This window comes from Magnolia sinica, chromosome 4 (genome assembly GCF_029962835.1).
Source record: "Magnolia sinica isolate HGM2019 chromosome 4, MsV1, whole genome shotgun sequence".
In the NCBI taxonomy this organism is placed as follows: Eukaryota; Viridiplantae; Streptophyta; class Magnoliopsida; order Magnoliales; family Magnoliaceae; genus Magnolia; species Magnolia sinica.
This window is the reverse complement of record NC_080576.1, coordinates 64,735,148-64,752,878: the sequence shown is the minus strand read 5'-3', so window position 1 is coordinate 64,752,878 and position 17,731 is coordinate 64,735,148. Positions and strand designations below refer to the sequence as shown.

At 41.6% G+C, this 17,731-nt stretch overlaps 1 protein-coding gene and 1 long non-coding RNA gene across 2 annotated transcripts in view; both read right to left on the bottom strand.

Moving 5' to 3' along the window:
• LOC131243173 (pre-rRNA-processing protein ESF1) overlaps positions 1-1,259 on the bottom strand; it is a 47,178-nt gene extending 45,919 nt beyond the window's left edge. The window contains exon 1 of the mRNA XM_058242321.1: positions 472-1,259. Within this exon, the coding sequence (XP_058098304.1) occupies positions 472-1,146 (675 nt within the window). The 5' untranslated portion in view covers positions 1,147-1,259. The remainder of the gene's footprint in view (positions 1-471) is intronic.
• A 10,388-nt stretch (positions 1,260-11,647) lies between these two features.
• On the bottom strand, positions 11,648-12,089 carry LOC131244524 (uncharacterized). The gene is made up of 2 exons (XR_009170355.1): positions 11,956-12,089; positions 11,648-11,855 (listed from the first exon to the last, which is right to left on the bottom strand). It is a non-coding gene; the product is annotated as an uncharacterized LOC131244524 (long non-coding RNA).
• Positions 12,090-17,731: the final 5,642 nt, after the last annotated feature.

Genomic DNA, 17,731 nt, shown 5'->3' with positions numbered 1-17,731 from the left:
ATTGAAAAAGACCAAAGTCACGGTATTTATTTCACTCAAGATTGGGTCTCTTTGCCAGGTGTTCTGCTCGTGGCTACAGGCGATATTCACATTTGGCATATACCTGCCCTGACTGAGATTTTTGGGGATGATTCCGTACTACAGTTTGGCATGGGTGGAGATAGCAATAAAAGACTTGATGACTTAAGTTATGGCCTTTGATAGATTGGAATAGCGGAACAGGATTCATGCAGTCGACCCAATTATTTGGCACAAGGCTTAGATGATGATGGATGGTGGTGATGATGAATAACGACCGTCTATGAAAATACACATCCAGTGTAAGGACACAACAGGCATTTTCATATATGCCACGGGTTTTGTACTCAACATTTGAAGCAAAATGTTTGGAATAAGCAACAAATGAGCAATTTTAGGATATCGATCACAAACAGAAGAAAGGAAGTAGAGAAAGGATACACTGAAAGTCACCTTAAAAACATTTGAAGGGTCCACCTCAACAGACGCATTGCCGTGGCCATTATCGTCACCGTCATCATCACTGTCGCCTTTGTTAGATGAGGAAGCATTAACATCCTCATCGTCAAATGACGGTTCTGATTCGCTCGATGAGGAAACACGGGCACTTCCATCAACATCGTCATCTTCCTCAGCGTCTTCACGGTGGTAGTAGTGGTGGAGAGGGTGGTTTTGGGGTTTGAGCTTCTTACGCTTCCCACGCTTGTCCAGAGGAGCTGAGGAGGAGAAGGCCTCGTCAGAAAAGATGCGGCTGAAGCGAGAATCGAGGGAGACTTTGGAATGGTGCTTGGGGACGCGCTGGAACCGAGGGTCGGAATGGACGGCTGAGAAACGGGCGTCGGTGATGACGTTGCTGATGCCACGCTCAGTGAGCTTATCCTGCACCCAAACACCTCCCTCTGCCTTCCCTTTCTCCTTCTTCTCCTTCTTCTTCTTCTTCTTCTTCCTGCTGATGTTGATATCACAGTCGGTGGGCTTATCCTGCGCACCCCCACTTCGCTGCTCCTCTTGCCTATTCTTCTTCAACTTCTTCTTCTTCTTGCTGATGTTGATGCGACGATCATTGGGCTTATCCTGCGCACCATCACCTCCATCCTCTTCTTTATTCTTTTTCTTCTTCTCTACCATGATCGACCTGGACTCCAGCTACCGCTGCTGCTGCTTATGTTCCGTCTTTTTCTTCCGAGCTGTTTTAGGGGACGCGGATTTTCCGCAGCGGGATGTTGCAAGGGATTCCTGCAGCCCCAAGCTCTGTGGGGCCCACCGTGATGTGTGTTACATCCACGCGGTTCATCCGTTTCCCTAACTCATTTCTAAGGCCACTTTGTTAACGCTGAAATTTTGTACTTAACGCGGAATTTAGAATATATTCCATGTTTAGTGGTGTTTGTTAACGCACGATAAAAAATTTTAAAAAAAAAAAAAAAAAAAAAAAAAAACAACGGCGCTTCGCGATTTTACATTGGAATTTTCGGGTGATGAGAGTCCTTTTATGTTGAAATTTGGAATCTAGCTTAACCAGGAGAATGCACCCGTGATTATTATTTTTTAAGCTAAAATTATCCCATGTGGAAGAGATTTTCTCCTCGTACACATCAACTTTTAACATGGGGCACTTCTCTAAGCTCATCATAGTGTATGTGCTTCATCCATTTTTAAAAATCATTTCATGAGAGGATCATGAATCTCAGGTGGACCACATCATAGGAAAACAATAGTGATTTGATATCCACCAGTAAAGTTCTCCTAAGGCCCAATGTACTGTTTATTTGACATCTAATCTGTTGATTAGATTATAGAGACCCAAATGAATGGAAAAAATAAAGATTAGCTTGATCCAAAACTTTTATGGCCCTCAAAAAGTTTTTAATAGTCGACGGTCATTCAACACTATTTTCCTATAATGTGGTCTACTTGAGTTTGGGATATACCTTATTTTTGGTCTCATACCATAAAATGATCTAAAAACATAGATGGACAACATGGATGAAACACATACATCATGGTGAGGCCCACATAGCACCAACCACCAGCCATGGGCAGGTGGCAGGGGAATAGCCAATTTGTTTGTGCAGATTGAGTAGTTAGACTCACCACTGAAGTAATGCTGCCAAGTTATGTGGCTCCACCATGATGTATGTTTTATATTCATGTCGTCCATCCATTTAGAAATATAATTTTAGGTAAACGTCTATAGAATAAATCAAATCCAAAGCTCCAGTGGACCTCACCATAGAAAACAGTGGGGAGAGCGATGCCCACCGTAAAAAACTTAAATAAGCCACAAAAGTTTTTGATCAAGCTGATATTTGTTTTTCCCCTTTTTTTCATGTATATGTTAACTTGTGAACTGGTTGTATTTCAAATAAAAATCACAGTGAGCCTTAGGAAGGTTTCTACGGTAGGCATCAATCTCCCCACCGTTTGTTGTGGTGGGGTCAACTACCTATTTGGATCTGCTTCATTATTTATCTCATGCCCTAAAATTAGACCTCCAAATATATGGAAGGTGTAGATAAAGCACATACATCATAGTGAGGCCCACATACATCATAGTGGCCCACAAAACTTGGCGACTTCACTTCGGTAGCAAATCTCGCTATTCAATGTTTCGGTAGCTAATCCGTGTCCCACCGTTTTGTGAGGTCATTTAAGTATGTATGATTAAAATTAAAGTTTATAAAATACTTAAGTATTATATAGAAGAGGAAACAATGGACATACAGTGAGCATCATTGAAGCATTTTTATGGCTATAAAAGTTTTGTATCAAGCTATATTTCAAGTGCTTTCACTTCATCTTGTTAGGAATGATCTTATAAACAGTTTGGATAGCATATAAACATCAAGGTGGGCCTTATTTGAATGTTTTGTTGCTACTAGTACTCAACCCTACACGAAGCATAGTGACAATCTTTCCACTGAGAATAATTGAGGGCGTTATGAATAATGATATTTTAGTTTTTTATTAAATATTTTAGTTTATTTGAATTAAATATAATGATTTTATTTTCATTTAATAAAAAATAATTTCTTTATAATTTAAAACATTTCTAAACGGAAGATAGAGGCAAATGTGTTTAATTAACATATTTCAAATATTTAAGATGTTTGTTAATAAACTAATTATTTCAAATTCAGTACTTAATTTTCAGACTTTAGCCATAATTATCAAATAAATTTTTTGACTTAAGATTTCTGGTTCATGGTTCAGATGTCAGATTCGGTCTTTAGGCTTCAGATTTAACAAACGGGGCATTAGTGTACAAATGAACGCCGCGGGTAGCAACGGGGATAAGGCGCGGATTGGTTACTACCCACGGTCATGTCAGGAGTTATGTGAGCCCACCGTGATCTATATGTTTTATCCATGCCGTTCATCTATTTTAATTGATCATGTTAGTGCATTAGCCCAAAGTGGAGTCGGATTGAAGGCCCAAGTGAAGCACACGGCATGAACCAGTGGGGATTTAAAGCCTACCACTGAAAACTCCCTAGGGTCGCAGAAGTTTTGGATCAAGCTGATTTTCATATTTTCCTTTTGTACAGGTCCACGTGACCTCATGAACATGTTATATCGTAAATAAACATCACAATGGTTTTTAGGATGTTCCAAAGGTTCAATCTCCACTGATTAATGCAGTGTGGTCTACTTGAGCCTTTCACATGCATCCTTTTTGTGGCGGTCGTTTAATCTACCAATCCTAGCCCAGCCCATTGACAGGCCCAATCAAGATAGATTAAAAAAGTGGATCAAATATATAAATTATGGTGGCCTCCACTGAGCTGCTGATATGACCGTCCATCACTAGTTATGTCCTGTGGTAGCAGTACCCCCATCCCCACCTGTGGGGATAATGATTCCCACCGTTGAAACCTTACTAGGGCCCACAGTGAAGCTTATTAGCCAACCAATCGTTGGTAAGGTGATTCCCACATCAGATGAGTGTAAAACACTGGGTCCAAAAATTGTGTGACTCCAAAGGAGCCTTCAATGGTGGTCGTTTAATACGCTGCTTCTTATGGTAAGGTACATCTTGAGCTTTGTGTCGGCCTCGTTTCGACTCATAACCTAGCCAAATGGATTGATCAAGTGGATATAACACACACATCAAAGTGGACCCTACATCCTCTTCATCCATCCGCTGAGGCTTAAAAGGATGCGAGCCCAAAAAATAAGGCAGGACCAAAAAGTAAAATTGGGAATTGAATGCGGATCATTCAAGGGAGCAGGTTAGGTGTGGCCGAGACTCACTCAAGACGGTGCACCCCGCCTTCACCCAAGATGGTGCCACTCTTACTAGGGGCCAACTAAATGTGTGCATTCTATATCCATACTGTCCATCCATTTTGTCATATCATTTTAGTGCATGAGCTAAAAAATGAAGTAGATCAAATTCTTAGGTGGATCGTACCAAAGGAGACAATGGTGAATATTGACCATTTATAAGCTACAAAGTTTTAAATAAAATTGATATATATATATATATATATATATATATATATATATATATATATATATATATATATATATATATATATATACTTACTTCGTCTAGGTTAATGTAAACTTATCAACGGGTTGGATGGCAAATGAACATTACAGTGGGCCTTAGGAAGTTTTTAATGATAGGTTATTCAATCACAGATGTTTTTGTATTTTTAGCTCTTGCACTAAAATAATTTGGCAAAATAGATGGATGGCAGGTATATAAAATAAATACATCAACATCCGCCCTATAATAATGGGGCCAGGCCTATAATAATGGGGCCAGGCTTCACCCAATCTAGTCCACCATTTGGTTCCAAGGAAGTTTTGGAGAGTATGTTATTTATGTGTGTTTTCCTTACATCTTGACAGATCTTCTTATGAATGGCTTGGATGGCATGTCAACATCAGCGTGGCCCAAGATGGTGTCAATGGTCATGGTTCCATCCTTACTTTTCTAGTGGTGTGGCTCAATTAAGTTTTGAATTTGCCTCATTTTTTGCCTGACATCCTCAAACAATCTAGTCAATCTGATGGACGGAGCGGATGACTCATGGTAGTGAGCCCCAACGTTTCAGGGAGAGAGGTGCAGTGTGACACTCTTAAATAAGTAGATGCTTATAGGTGTTAGGTTTTGAACTGCGGAATCACACAGAGATGGATCTAAAATAGCAATCCAAGAGCACCAAGCAAACACAAGAGAACACAAAGATTTAATGTGGAAAACCCTTTCGAGAAAAAAACTACGGCACAAAGCAACAAATCTTAACTATGAAAGCAAAAATTACACAGAGGAAAGACTTACCAGACTTCAGCAATCCTGAAATCTCTCCCTTGCTCCACCATTTTAGAGACCCTAGAACTCTTTTAGAAAGCTTTAGAATCCTTAAGAATACCTCCCAATCCCATTTACACCCATATATATAGTTTTCGAAAGAATCCCAAACAAAATCGAAAAGAATCATAAACGAAATCGGAAACAAATCCTGCACTTTCGCAGTTGCGCGAAAAATTTGCGCAAAATCTGATTAGATTTAAGACATTAAATACAACAATCTCTACCATGTCTTCAATCTTCATACATGTAGCTCCTTGTCATATTCTCTTATCTCTGCCTCGCATTATAACTTCATCAATGCTTTTCGTGCACACTCCGTCCTCATATTACACCATCACCAAGCCCAAAGAAGTTGCATAGAACTTGAACTTCTCTGTGGGAACAACCTTGGTGAGCATGTCTACTGAATTCACGCTGGTGTGAATCTTCTCCAAAGTTACGCCTCCATCCTTAAGCACATGTTGGATAAAATGGTGATGAACATCAATGTGTTTAGTATGAGAGTGATAAACAAATTTTTTATCCAAATTGATAGCGCTCTCGCTATCACAATTAACCGGCATAGCCTCCTGCTGAAGTCCTAACTGATTTATCATGCCTCTTAACCAAACACCTTCCTTAAACGCTTCTGTCACTGCCATATATTCTGCTTCGATCGTGGAAAGTACCACTACGGACTGAAGCTTCGACATCCAACTAATTACTCCACCCGTTAGCACAAACGAGTATCTTGAAGTTGACTTTCTAGAATCTAAACTGCCTACGTAGTTTGAATCCACATACCCTACCAACTTTACTCATGTCTTCTTAAAAGTTAAGATGTAGTCTTTTTTACATCGAATGTATCAAAGTAGTTATTTCATCGCTTTCCAATATTGTTTGCCGGGGTTTGACATATATTTACTCACAACACTGACTGCCTATGAAATACCTGGTTTCGTATAGATCATGACATACATTAAACTGCCAAGTACATTTGAATAAGACATATGAGACATAACCTACTTTTCCTCATTTGATTTAGGACATTGTTCTGAGGAAAGTTTGAAGTGAATCATGTGGGGAACGCTCACTGGCTATGCCTAGTCTATCCCATGCTTGATCAGCACCTTTTCAAGGTATTCTGTCTGTAATACCCAAAGCCTGCTCCTCTTCCTGTCTCTATGAATATCTATACCGAAAACCTTTTTTGCAGCCCCCAGATCTTTTATCTCGAATGTCCCTCATAACTAAGTCTTTACTACGTTGATTTCAGACATATCATGACAGACGATTACAATATCATCAACATACAATACTAGGATGATGAATTTGTCATTACTCAGTATCTTGTAATAGACACAGTAATTGTATTCACTCCGAGAAAATTTATGACTCAACATGAAATAATCAAATTTTTTATACCACTGCCTAGGCGACTGTTTCAGGCCGTACAACAACCTCATTAACTTGCAAACCTTTTTATCTACCTCTTTAACTTCGTAGCCCTTTGGTTGCTTCATGTATATTTGTTCTTCCAACTCCTCGTGCAGGAATGTAGTCTTAACATCCATTTGTTTCAACTCGAGATAGTATTGGGCAACCAGCGCTAACACGAATCTGATAGATACTTGCTTAACCACCTGCGCGAATATCTTTGTGAAGCCGATTCCTTCTCTTTGATCATACCCCTTCGCTACCAGCCTCGCTTTATATCTGGCCTTTTTCCTTTTGAATAACCACTTATATCTGATTGCTTTTCAGCCTACTAGAAGCTCCACCAGCTCCCATGTGTTATTTTTGTACAACGAGTTCATCTCATCGTCCATAGCTACCTTTCACTTTTCTGCATCAGGCTCATTAAGAGCCTCCTGAATAGTAAACTAGTCCCCCTCATATGTAATGAGGGCATATACAATATTAGAGTCATCCCTGTATCTTGCCGGTTACCTGCAATCACGCTGTGGGTTTCTTCTCATAGGTGGCTGCTCCACCTTCTCCTGTAACTCTGTCTACGCATCTGTCTCTGTCTGAGTATCATCTGTGTCAATCTAGACGTCTACGATCAACCTTTCTGGTTCCTCTTACTCCTCTTGATCATTCTTGTGGAATAAGGAGCTTTCATCAAATCTGACCTCACAACTAGTGATAACCTTGCGTGTGACCTTGTCGAATAACCTGTAACCTTTCACACCAACACCATATCCAATAAAGATGTACTTTTGGCTCTATGGTGTAGCTTATCTCTCTTAACTAACGGTACATGAGAGTAAGCCTTACACCAAATATGTACAAATCTGAGTAGTCCATCTTATGACCACTCTATACTTCCTTTGTGATATTACATTCAATTACCGTAGAAGGAGACTGATTCACGAAATAGCAAGCCATGTTAACGGCCTCTGTCTATTTGTCCTTGCCCAATGCAGCTGTAAACACTGGAAATCGGCACCCACATTGATTTATATATTTTATTTTGGTGGTTGGGGTGATTAGGCTGATTCATGGATGTTGGAGTCGCCACTAGCCAATAAATCTTAGAATCCCGCGTTGGCTAGAACCCGCGGAATACATAAGGTTGTAGAAATTCGAAGACTTTCCTACCTTAGATTGACTCCTGATCTACGATCCGGGATTCCGGGTAAGGGACCTCGTTTACAAAGAGGGAATGTGTTAGGCACCCTCTCTGCCCGTACAAATGTACGGTCTCTACTTAGTGCGGCAAAACAATCTCAAGGGATGATGAATGCTAGGGACGAGATAGGACTAGGCATACACGCAGATTTCTGATGCGGTAAGATCCAAGATTTCGGCAAGCCACAAAGCATATGTTCAACAGCGTGTCTAGAAAGTGGATGAAATGATGCTTATGCAAAAAAAAAGGTAAAAAAAAGTTGACTAGGTCACTAGGAATTTCTGATGTGATAGGATCCGTAGTACGGCAAGTCACAGAGCATACGTTCACTAGAGATCTAGAGAAGCAAGGGGGTTGAGAAGGGAATAGATGTCATGATGGTGAGTACTTGTATGAGATGATTTGATCTTTGGCTTGAACTTAAATAGGCTAAAACATGGACTGAACCATGACCAATTTGAGCTAGGCTTAGGGATTGAAAAGTTTAAGAGGTAGGGCTAGGGGGTGGCTAAAAGATCAGAACTTGGAGGTTTGGGAGCTCCATCCCTTTCCTTCCCTCTCTTCCTCTCTCTCTCTCTCTCTCTCTCTCTCTCTCTCTCCCTCCCTCCCTCTTGGATGGGGATGTGTTGTTGTTGGGTGTGGAAATGAGAAGAGGAGAGGACTATTTATAGCCCTCTCTAATGACTCTATGGTAAATAGGGGGTGGGTAGGGTTAAAATGATGTAATGGAGGCTTGTGATTGGCTAAGGAGAGAGGAGCGCCACGTGACGTGCTCCCATTGGCTCTTGAGGTTGGTAAAATGGTAAATAGTGAAGGTGGGGGGGGGGGGGGGGGGGATTAAAACCAGGAGAAAGTTGACTTTCGGATGCTGGGACGGCTGTCTTTAGAAGATCACACGGGGGCCGCGAGTGGTGGTACTTTGAGTATCACCGGCGGTAGTCAAACTATCGCTGGCGGTAGTTGGACTACCGTCCGGTCCAGGCTCAAGCGTGTGGGCCTCATTTGGTGCATTGGTTCATCTGATAGTCCATTTTTTAGGCTTTTAGAGTTCAAATAGGTGGGTTTGGGGTTCGAGTAATGGCTTAGGTCAGGATCTAGGGCGTAGGTAGGGGCTGTATATGGATTGAACAGTTTGGATTAGGGCTTCGGGTTGCGGATTGGGGGTTTGAGGTTTGGGTCAGGGTTTTGGGTGCAGATATAGTCATGGTTCTTGATCTGTCTTAGCCTCTTCAAGTTGTCAGCCTGGGTGTCTACAGATGCCCCTCTTTGGCCGAGGTTGCGAGCAACCAAGTGCTAAAGCGAGTGGACACCCCACCCTTTTGGTCAGAAATGATAACAACTCGGATCTGTCGTTTGCCATTGTATCATTGTCAGTTAATTGTCTGGAAAAGAGATGACTTGCACATATTATGAGGGTTGAGAAAAATGTTGTGATTGTCTCTTGCGCATTCGTCGTGGCTTTACGGGTCACCAATCACAACCCTTTCATGTTAGATTGTTGATAGCATTGGAGAGTAAGTCTGAAAAGTAAGGGCCTCTGTGCATTCGTCGTGGCTTTATGAGGATTCCCGTACTGTTTGGTCTGCCGTTTCCTTTGCTATGTAATCACCCTAGGAATATTCGGTCTGTTTGATCGTCAAAGTGGTTAGCTGCCCCGCGCGTTGGTGCGGCCTTACGGGGAACTCACCACACCGACTTGGACTCGATTAAATTTTATGAACATCCCGGACTAGGTATGTGTAGGTAATCTTTTGTCATGCAGTCTGCTGATTCTGATACTTTGGTTACAATGGATTGTTGTCACTTCGAGTTTGATTATTCTTTCCAGAGATAGATCTAATCATTTTTACTAGCATCTGTACGACTGTCTAAATATAGAAATCAGGCCAATTGTACATGTATCATGTACATATTCGATCATTCTTCGGGGAAATCGGAAGTGATTGAATCTTATTTAGCTATTTGTACTAAACACAACTGGAGAATATGGAAGATTCCTCAGTATACTGCGCGCTGCGTGCGTTTTTGAAAACTTTTGTTTAAAAATTATCCTCTTTAGAGCTAGACTCCCTGGGACTTTGTTGGAAATTGGAAGATATCCGTTTGATTTTGCGGGTGGGCGTCATCGTTCAGTTTTTATTTGTAATAAATTGCCAGATGGCCTGCACTAATAAATTAATGGGGCTAAAGTTCGAAATTTTTTTTTTGGGGATTTTGAAAAATCCGTCCGATCTCGTGGATGGTCGTGATCGTCTGGTTTTTATTGTACGGTCTGGATCGAATAGCCAGATGGCCTCCACTAATAAATTAATGGGGCAATTGGGGAACATGGGTCTGATTTGGACATGTCTGCTTAGGACCATGGGCCTTGAAATCGGGCTTGTGAAGTGGGCCTTGCTTTGGATATGTGGGCCTAGGAAATGGTCTTGAAAACATGGGCCTTGAACCATGGGCCTTTGAACAATGGGCTTGGTGGGCTTTTAACATGTGGGCCTTGTGGGTTTTGAAATGTGAACCTCTGGGGCTTTGAAATGTGAGCTTATGGGTCTTTGAAATGTGGGCCTCTAGGGGCTTTGAACTTGTGGGCCTTGTGAGCTTTAAAACGTGGGCCTTTAGAGATTTGAACTTGTGGGCCTTATGGGTTTTGAAATGTTGGCCTTTGGGGCTTTGAAATGTGGGCATCTAGGGCTTTGACTTTGACTTTGTGGATCCCTGACTTTGTTGGCTGCTTGTCCTGTATATGCATGAAGCTTTTGTTTTTGTTTTTGTTTTTGTTTTTGTTTTTGTTTTTTTTTTTTTTTTGTTTTTGTTTTTTTTTTGTGAAGAAAGGAAAGCGATGTATAGAAAGACTTTTTTTGAAAGGACTGAAAATTTTTGTTTGTCCCAAATTTATCGATGTTTGCTTGTGTCTGAACTTGTGCTTGGATGGTGGAATCAGATCATTGAACTCAGCCCATGTCGAATCCGTTATTCTGAGTTGTTTACCAAGGATCTCTGTTCCATGAGAGTAGCGTATATTAGGATCATGTCCCTTAAATTTGTGCAGAATTTGACAGAATTTTGATCCAGGACTTATCTTTTCCTTGTGCTTCTTCACTTTGCTCGTTGCCTTGGCTTCTTTTGTACTTGCATTTTTTATTTTTTCTTTTCTTTTCTTATAGCCATTTTTGCTCGTAGTGCCTTTTTAGGTTTTCACCACAACAGGCTTTCTCGTCATTTTTGCCCGTGGCGCCCTTTCGGATTTTCATCATGTCCCGAGTTTTTGCTCTTGCCTGCTCCTTGACAGCTATGCTCTTTTTACCCTTGGTGCCTTTTCAGGTTTTCGCCAAGTCCAATGTTTTTACTCGAGGCACCCTTTCGGGTTTTCACCTCGCTCGTTTCGCTTAGACATGTTATTTTCCTTTTGATTTTATTTTTCTTTTAAAGTAACAGAGGTGGGAGGCTTGACTCTATTCATTGCCGGCCGACTGGTGAGTTGCCTGACTTTGTCTTCAACCATGATCGTGAAGTTGTTAACATTAGGTTAAACTATCCTGAGGGGAAACGGGCTAGTGACTTGTGTTCTCACTCATTGGGTTTGACCTTTTCTTTTTCTCTTTTTTTTCATCATTCTTTTTTTTTGGATTGCGCACTTTATTCGTCCATTTTTGTTTCTTTATTCTTTTTCTCTCTCTTTTTTTTTTTGCTAGGACCCTTTATTTTTTGGAACACTTATTGGAGGGAGGGAATGATGATGGAATGTACCTCAAGATGCTAACCTCTTGTCGTTTGACTTTAGCTTTACGATTGTGGTTGTTGACATAGTTAGGTAGGATTACCCATGATAGATATTCACGTTGTCGGCGTTGATGAGCTCTGGAAGATCTTTGCTCCTAATGATGGTGAGACGAAGGGCACCTCCCGGAAGAACCTCGCGGATGATCAGTGGACCGTCTCAGGATGGCTTGGAGTTGCCCCCTGGATCTAGTAGGTGCAATGATAAGATGTGCATTGTTACCATGTTGCTAACCTTTCTTTCAGACTTGTTTGTCGTTGGTCCTAGCGATCGTTGTGTGCTTTATGTCTTCGAGATGTAGTTGGTTACATCGAGTTTACCACCAATCATTTTCCTTGACTTCTTGTTTCATTCGTATCCATAATGTAGGATATTGTTGCCACTTGCTTTTGTCTAATACGAGAATGTGTTCATGACCATTGGATGCCTTTGGGTTCATTCTTTCGATGATGTCCACACCCCATAATGAAGAAGGGTTAGAGTGTTGTCAGGTTATTATAAAGATTTGAAGTATGCACATGGATCCGTTATGCAAGCTTTGAATACTTGAAGCACTTCCCAACATGTTGTAATAACTTATCTCCATCGTTCATCAGTAGGACTCCATCGTGGACTTCAGACATGATCTTAACAGCTTTGCTTGATGGGCTTGACTTCAGGCTTCGTAGCAGATGGTGTATGACTAGCTCTTCATTTGATATGGGTAAGACTTCATAGGAGAACCCAAAGTTAGATAGCCTCGGGTCTCAGGAATTCTGTCATTGTCTACTTGTATTCAGGAGGCGAGGATCTCTTGATGCGTACTGTTCTAGGGAGCTCAAGGGATCCCAAGTTCACAATTTCAAAATTGTTCGTAACGACATTGGCCTTTGCTTCGAACTTTCAGAAGGAATCCTCTAGCTCGAGAATCAGATCATCATTTTCCCCATCATGGGCTTTGTTCAAACCCAAGAGTTTGAAGTCTAACTCTAGATTGAAATCATATGAGTCGACTTTAAACTCGGGTGTTGTAACAGATGCATTTGGCACATTATTGCTTGTGAGTTTTGAAAGATTTTCTATTATTTTTGTGTTTTGAGAAATTTCTGTTGTTTTTGAATTTTGACAAATATATAATTTTTGGCATTTTGACAAGTATTTAAATTTTTTTGGCATTTTGAAAATATCTAATGTCTTTTGGCTTTTAGGAATTTTCTGATTTTTTTAAGATTTTTTTAAAAAGAAAGACGGCGATGTGAACCAGGGATTGCCTGATTCTGTTCGAGGAGCCAAATACTATTTTCTTTTATTATACCGTCTTGGGGATCGTGAACCAACTATTGCCCTGTAATCCCTCCCCTCAGGAGGCAGGGCCAGATGGATCAGTAGGTGGGCCCTCATCATTGTACCCAAACGTCACGATGAATTCGGGATTGGGCTTTGAGTTGGTGTTGGATGTCACTTTTCTCATCTCTTCTCCGATGTATTGTAAGTCTTTGGATTCTCCCTGTTCAGGTAGGATCAAGACTGTGGTCCAGTCAATCAGGGGCAATTCTTGCCCCTTGCTTGAGTCATTTTCAAATAGCTCAGTTAGGCTCGTTTCGCTCATTTGATCCTCCACGGTAGATCTCGGCCTGCCTACCAAATAGATGATCCCTTCTCTGATGGATTTGATTGAAGTGTGGATGAAGGGATCATCATCCTCTTGCTAACCTTCCTCTCCCTCGATACATCTATGCTTTGTTATCTCACCCATAGGAGGCAGATATTCCAGTTCTCTCATACCTGCATTCTCTTGATATTCAAGCTGATAATAAAAATGTCGGTGCTCAACTGAAGGGAAGACATAGTTTGATCCGATGGGACATGCAAGAGGTATGCAATTCACAGTCTCGAACTCAAGACTATAGTACGAGATATCCTCATTGGAGCATTGTATGTCTGTGATCGGAATATCTAGCTCTCAACGGTTGACTGCTTCTATCGGAAAGATTTGTTCAGGATCATCCAGAATGGTCAGCGCCTTGTCTCTGAAAATGTACTTGGCCTTTTGGTGAAGAATTGAAGAAAGAGCCTTAACTCTGTGGATCCAAGACCGATTAGGGAGGAGATGAAATGAAGCTGTGATGTCAAAGACCTGAAAAGTGATGGTTGATGCTTTGGGAGTAATCAAGATCTCGACGTTAATCTCTTCCTCGACCTTTCTCCTAGAGGCGGGAACCATTCGTCCTAGACTCTTCTCTTGAAGGATTGAAGACTGAGTAGAGCTAAGCAAATCCCTTTGAGCCGCAGAATGTCCTTCCTGGAAAGTCACCGCATGATTGAAGCTGGGCCCTGATTTTATTAGGGCATGCGGTATGTTGATCGAGGAAGGGACATTTTCTTGGATTGTGATGGTTGAAGTAGGGGGCGGATAGGCAGGTGGTGCCCCTTGCAAGATGGAAGATATATGGACTGAATTGACTAGGCATGCCTCTTATAGACTTGGGGCCATGGAGATTAGACTGGATGGGTGTGCCCCTTGTAGACTTGGGGGCACGAAGATTGGACTGGATGGAGATGCCCCTTGCATATTTAAGAGCGAAGAGATTGGACTGGCAGAGTGTGCCCCTTGTGCACTTAGGGGCATGAAGACAAGACCGGCTGGAGATGCCCCTTGCATATTTAAGAGTGAAGAGATTGGACTAGCAGGGTGTGCCCCTTGTAAACTTGGGGGGTATTGTTGTTGGGCTGGAAATGATTGAATGGATGCATTGAACTGGATTGATCGAGGGTGGCTCTCCTTGACTGATATTGTTAGTAGGGGTTCTTGATGAGCTGGGGCATACTTGATACGGTGGCAGAAAATTCTGGAGGATGTTGGCCTGAGCCGTAGTGTTAGCCTGCAGGGTGATCGCAATCTCTGGCTTTAGATCAAATCCTGGACCGCGTGTTTCAAAGCGAAACAGTGGTCAGTAAGATGGCCAGGAGACTGATAAAATGCGCAGTACTGGTTTTCATTATAGCTTAGGGGCAAGGGATTTGGCGGAGGTCGGGGTTGGAGAGGTGTTAGAAGTTGCTTTTGTACCAACATAGACATAACCTGACTGTATGTTTGTGCCAAAGGAGTGAACTTCCTGCCCAGCATTGCTTGCTTGTACGGGTTTTGCTCATTTCCCCTAGGCGGTTGCTGTTGTTGTTGCCATTGTTTATCTTGATGAGCGAATTGAGTGCCTTGGGTAGATGCGACAAAATTGTCTTCTTCTGTTGGATGGAGGTCAGGAACACTTTTGTTACCATTCTCATATACAGTAGACCTTCCTTCCACTATCCGTTGTACTGGGGAGGTCCGATCCAGCTTCGACTTGTTCCCCGGCGCAGATGAGTTGGGTAAAGTTGGCATATGGATACGAGACGAGGTATTCAGAGATACTCAGGTTTGTCGAGTGGATGATCATGTAGATTTGCTCATCATCATTAATGGGTATTTTCATTCTAGCGGCTATTGCCCACCATTGTTGTGAGACCCGTATCCAATCTCGTACTGTTCTGTATACCTTCGCGGTCTTCCCGGTCGAATTTCGGCGACCCGCGATCTGTTATTGGTGTTTGCGCACATTCTTAAGTCGTGTCCCGTATATCAGAGTCAGCTCGACTCGAAACTTGTACCATTGCGATCGCGTCGTCGCCGCGGTTCCGACGCCGCATATTATGCGCCAAGACGATACCTGGGCCAGGAGATGTAGGCCCGCGTTCGGTTTGATGAAAACGCCGCGTGTTGCAAATCCGTAGAGAATCCATCACATCAATCACATCACTTGTCAAAGTACACCCATTACTCTGTCCCATCCCCAAGTACAAAAGCAACCCTTAAAAGTCAACTCTCTCCCTTACACTAAGTACACCCATCTATCCCTCTCTCCCATCACTCATCTCCCATCATTTCTCTTTCTTTCGTTCTCTCTCTCATTTTTCCTCTCAAGCAACCCATGTCCAAGCTCTCCATGAGAGAGCTAGTGTGGCCCACCTTTTTACCCCCATCTCTACCATTCAAAGTCCATCTTAACTGTCAGAATTGTTTCCTTGAAGCTCTAGAGACTATAGGCGGAAGAAGGAAGAGAAGATCAAAGGTGGGTGTTTCTTTCCCCCCTCTTTCTCTCTTTCATTATTTTGGTGTGATGATATGGCCATGTGGCCACTCGGACGTACCCCACCTTAATGTATGTCTTATCCAACCGTCCAAACCATGTGGGCCCTACCTAAATGAGGATGAAAAAAAACATTAATATCAGATTGAACAAGTGGGCCACATCAATGGGCCTTACATACACCTTAGGTGGGCCCTGCTCTTGGGCCTCAAATACATAACATGTGGGCCCTACACATGAGTCTTATACACATCAAATGAGCCACGTATCTGAGCCTTGAACACATTCAATGGGCCACGCGTCATGGGCCCAATACATATCACAATGGGCCTTGCATCAATGGGCCGCACTAATGGGCCTCGTACTCATCAAGTGGGTTGCACCAATTGGTTGCACAAATGCATAATAGGTAGGCCCTGCACATGCAGCAGATGAGCCCACCCGATGGTTAGTGTGGATATAGAATGCATACATCTAGTGGGTCATACAATGTAAGTGTCATAGTTTATAGCCCTTTGTGTTGTTAAATTTGTGGTGCCAAAGACACTGTTGTGAAGCTTGCATTTGTAAAGAACAAAGCTCTACTGAAGATCAACTTAGTTTGACAAGTACTGTTCACAACTCAAAATCTCAAGAAGCTTTTAAGTTCAATCTCAAGATCTCAAAAAGCTCTCAAGTTTAAACGACATCAAGACTTCAAGCTCCATTACTTTCAAAGGTCACTCGTCTCTAAAGTTTCAATGTCCTTACTTCATTATTGAGGTATGACTGACCTTAGGTTGACCTTTAGAGTATGCCATTTTGGATACATAATTCATTTGTTTTATATAAGTGAGTTTGGTCTGTTATAAGACTAGTCCTAGACTTTGTTCGACTAGTCCTAGCACTACTTCGACCTGTCTAAACATTTCCTGGATCAGTCGTAAGTTTGTTACAAAAATTGAAAATTTTCTGTTAGGCTTCGACTAGTCCTGGGGACTGTTCGACCAGTCGTAGACCTACGACTCAAAGAACAGCGTTGAAATTCGGCCACCTACGACCAGTCGAAGGGATCCTATGACCAGTCGAAGGAGACCTACGACTAGTCGTGAAACTGCCAAATCTTATCGTGCCCAAATTTTCAAATATCTGTTGGTTCTATGACTAGTCGTAGAGGTCCTTAGACCAGTCAAAGACATGATTTGTTCACCTATAAATAGAGCACGAATCTCAGAATAAAAAAAGTAAATCAAGTTAATTTAATTCGGTCTTCTAAGAGATAAGTTGGTGCTCCATATAAGCTAAGTGTGCATATTTAATATTCTCTTTCTTTAGCTTTATTAATTGATTTTGTTTCTTGCATTCCAATCTACTCTGAAAAGAGGAATTGTTATTTTTCCTTTTTCTGGAATCAAAATCAATTATAGCTATCCCTTTTGTTTTAATTTAAAATCTATTAGAACCTAGAACCATTATAAAGTGAGTATTGGACATTGAACTTTGACATTCAAATCTCTACTCTGACTTGGTTCTTCTGGGCTGCTACAACGAAGGAGAAAATCAGGTATTTTACAATTTGTGTAATTTACTTTGTTTGGTTTTATTTGAGGTTGAGCCAGAAAAATCTCAAAGTTGTTGGTTATCTGAGGAGAGCCAGAAAACTCAGAAGTGAGGGTTTTTGAATTGTGTAAGCCCTTTGAAAAAGACACAATTGTGAAGGTTTTGGGTGAACCTGTGAAAACCTATTTGATAGTGAATGCTAATATCCCCTGTGTGAGGATATTAGGAGTGGAGTAGCATTCTGTGTGGTTGTTGTTTAACAGTTGGTGAACACACAGGCGAACCACTATAATTCTTTGTGTTGTGGATGTGTGATTTATATTTCCTATCTTTTATCATTCTGAATTGTTGAA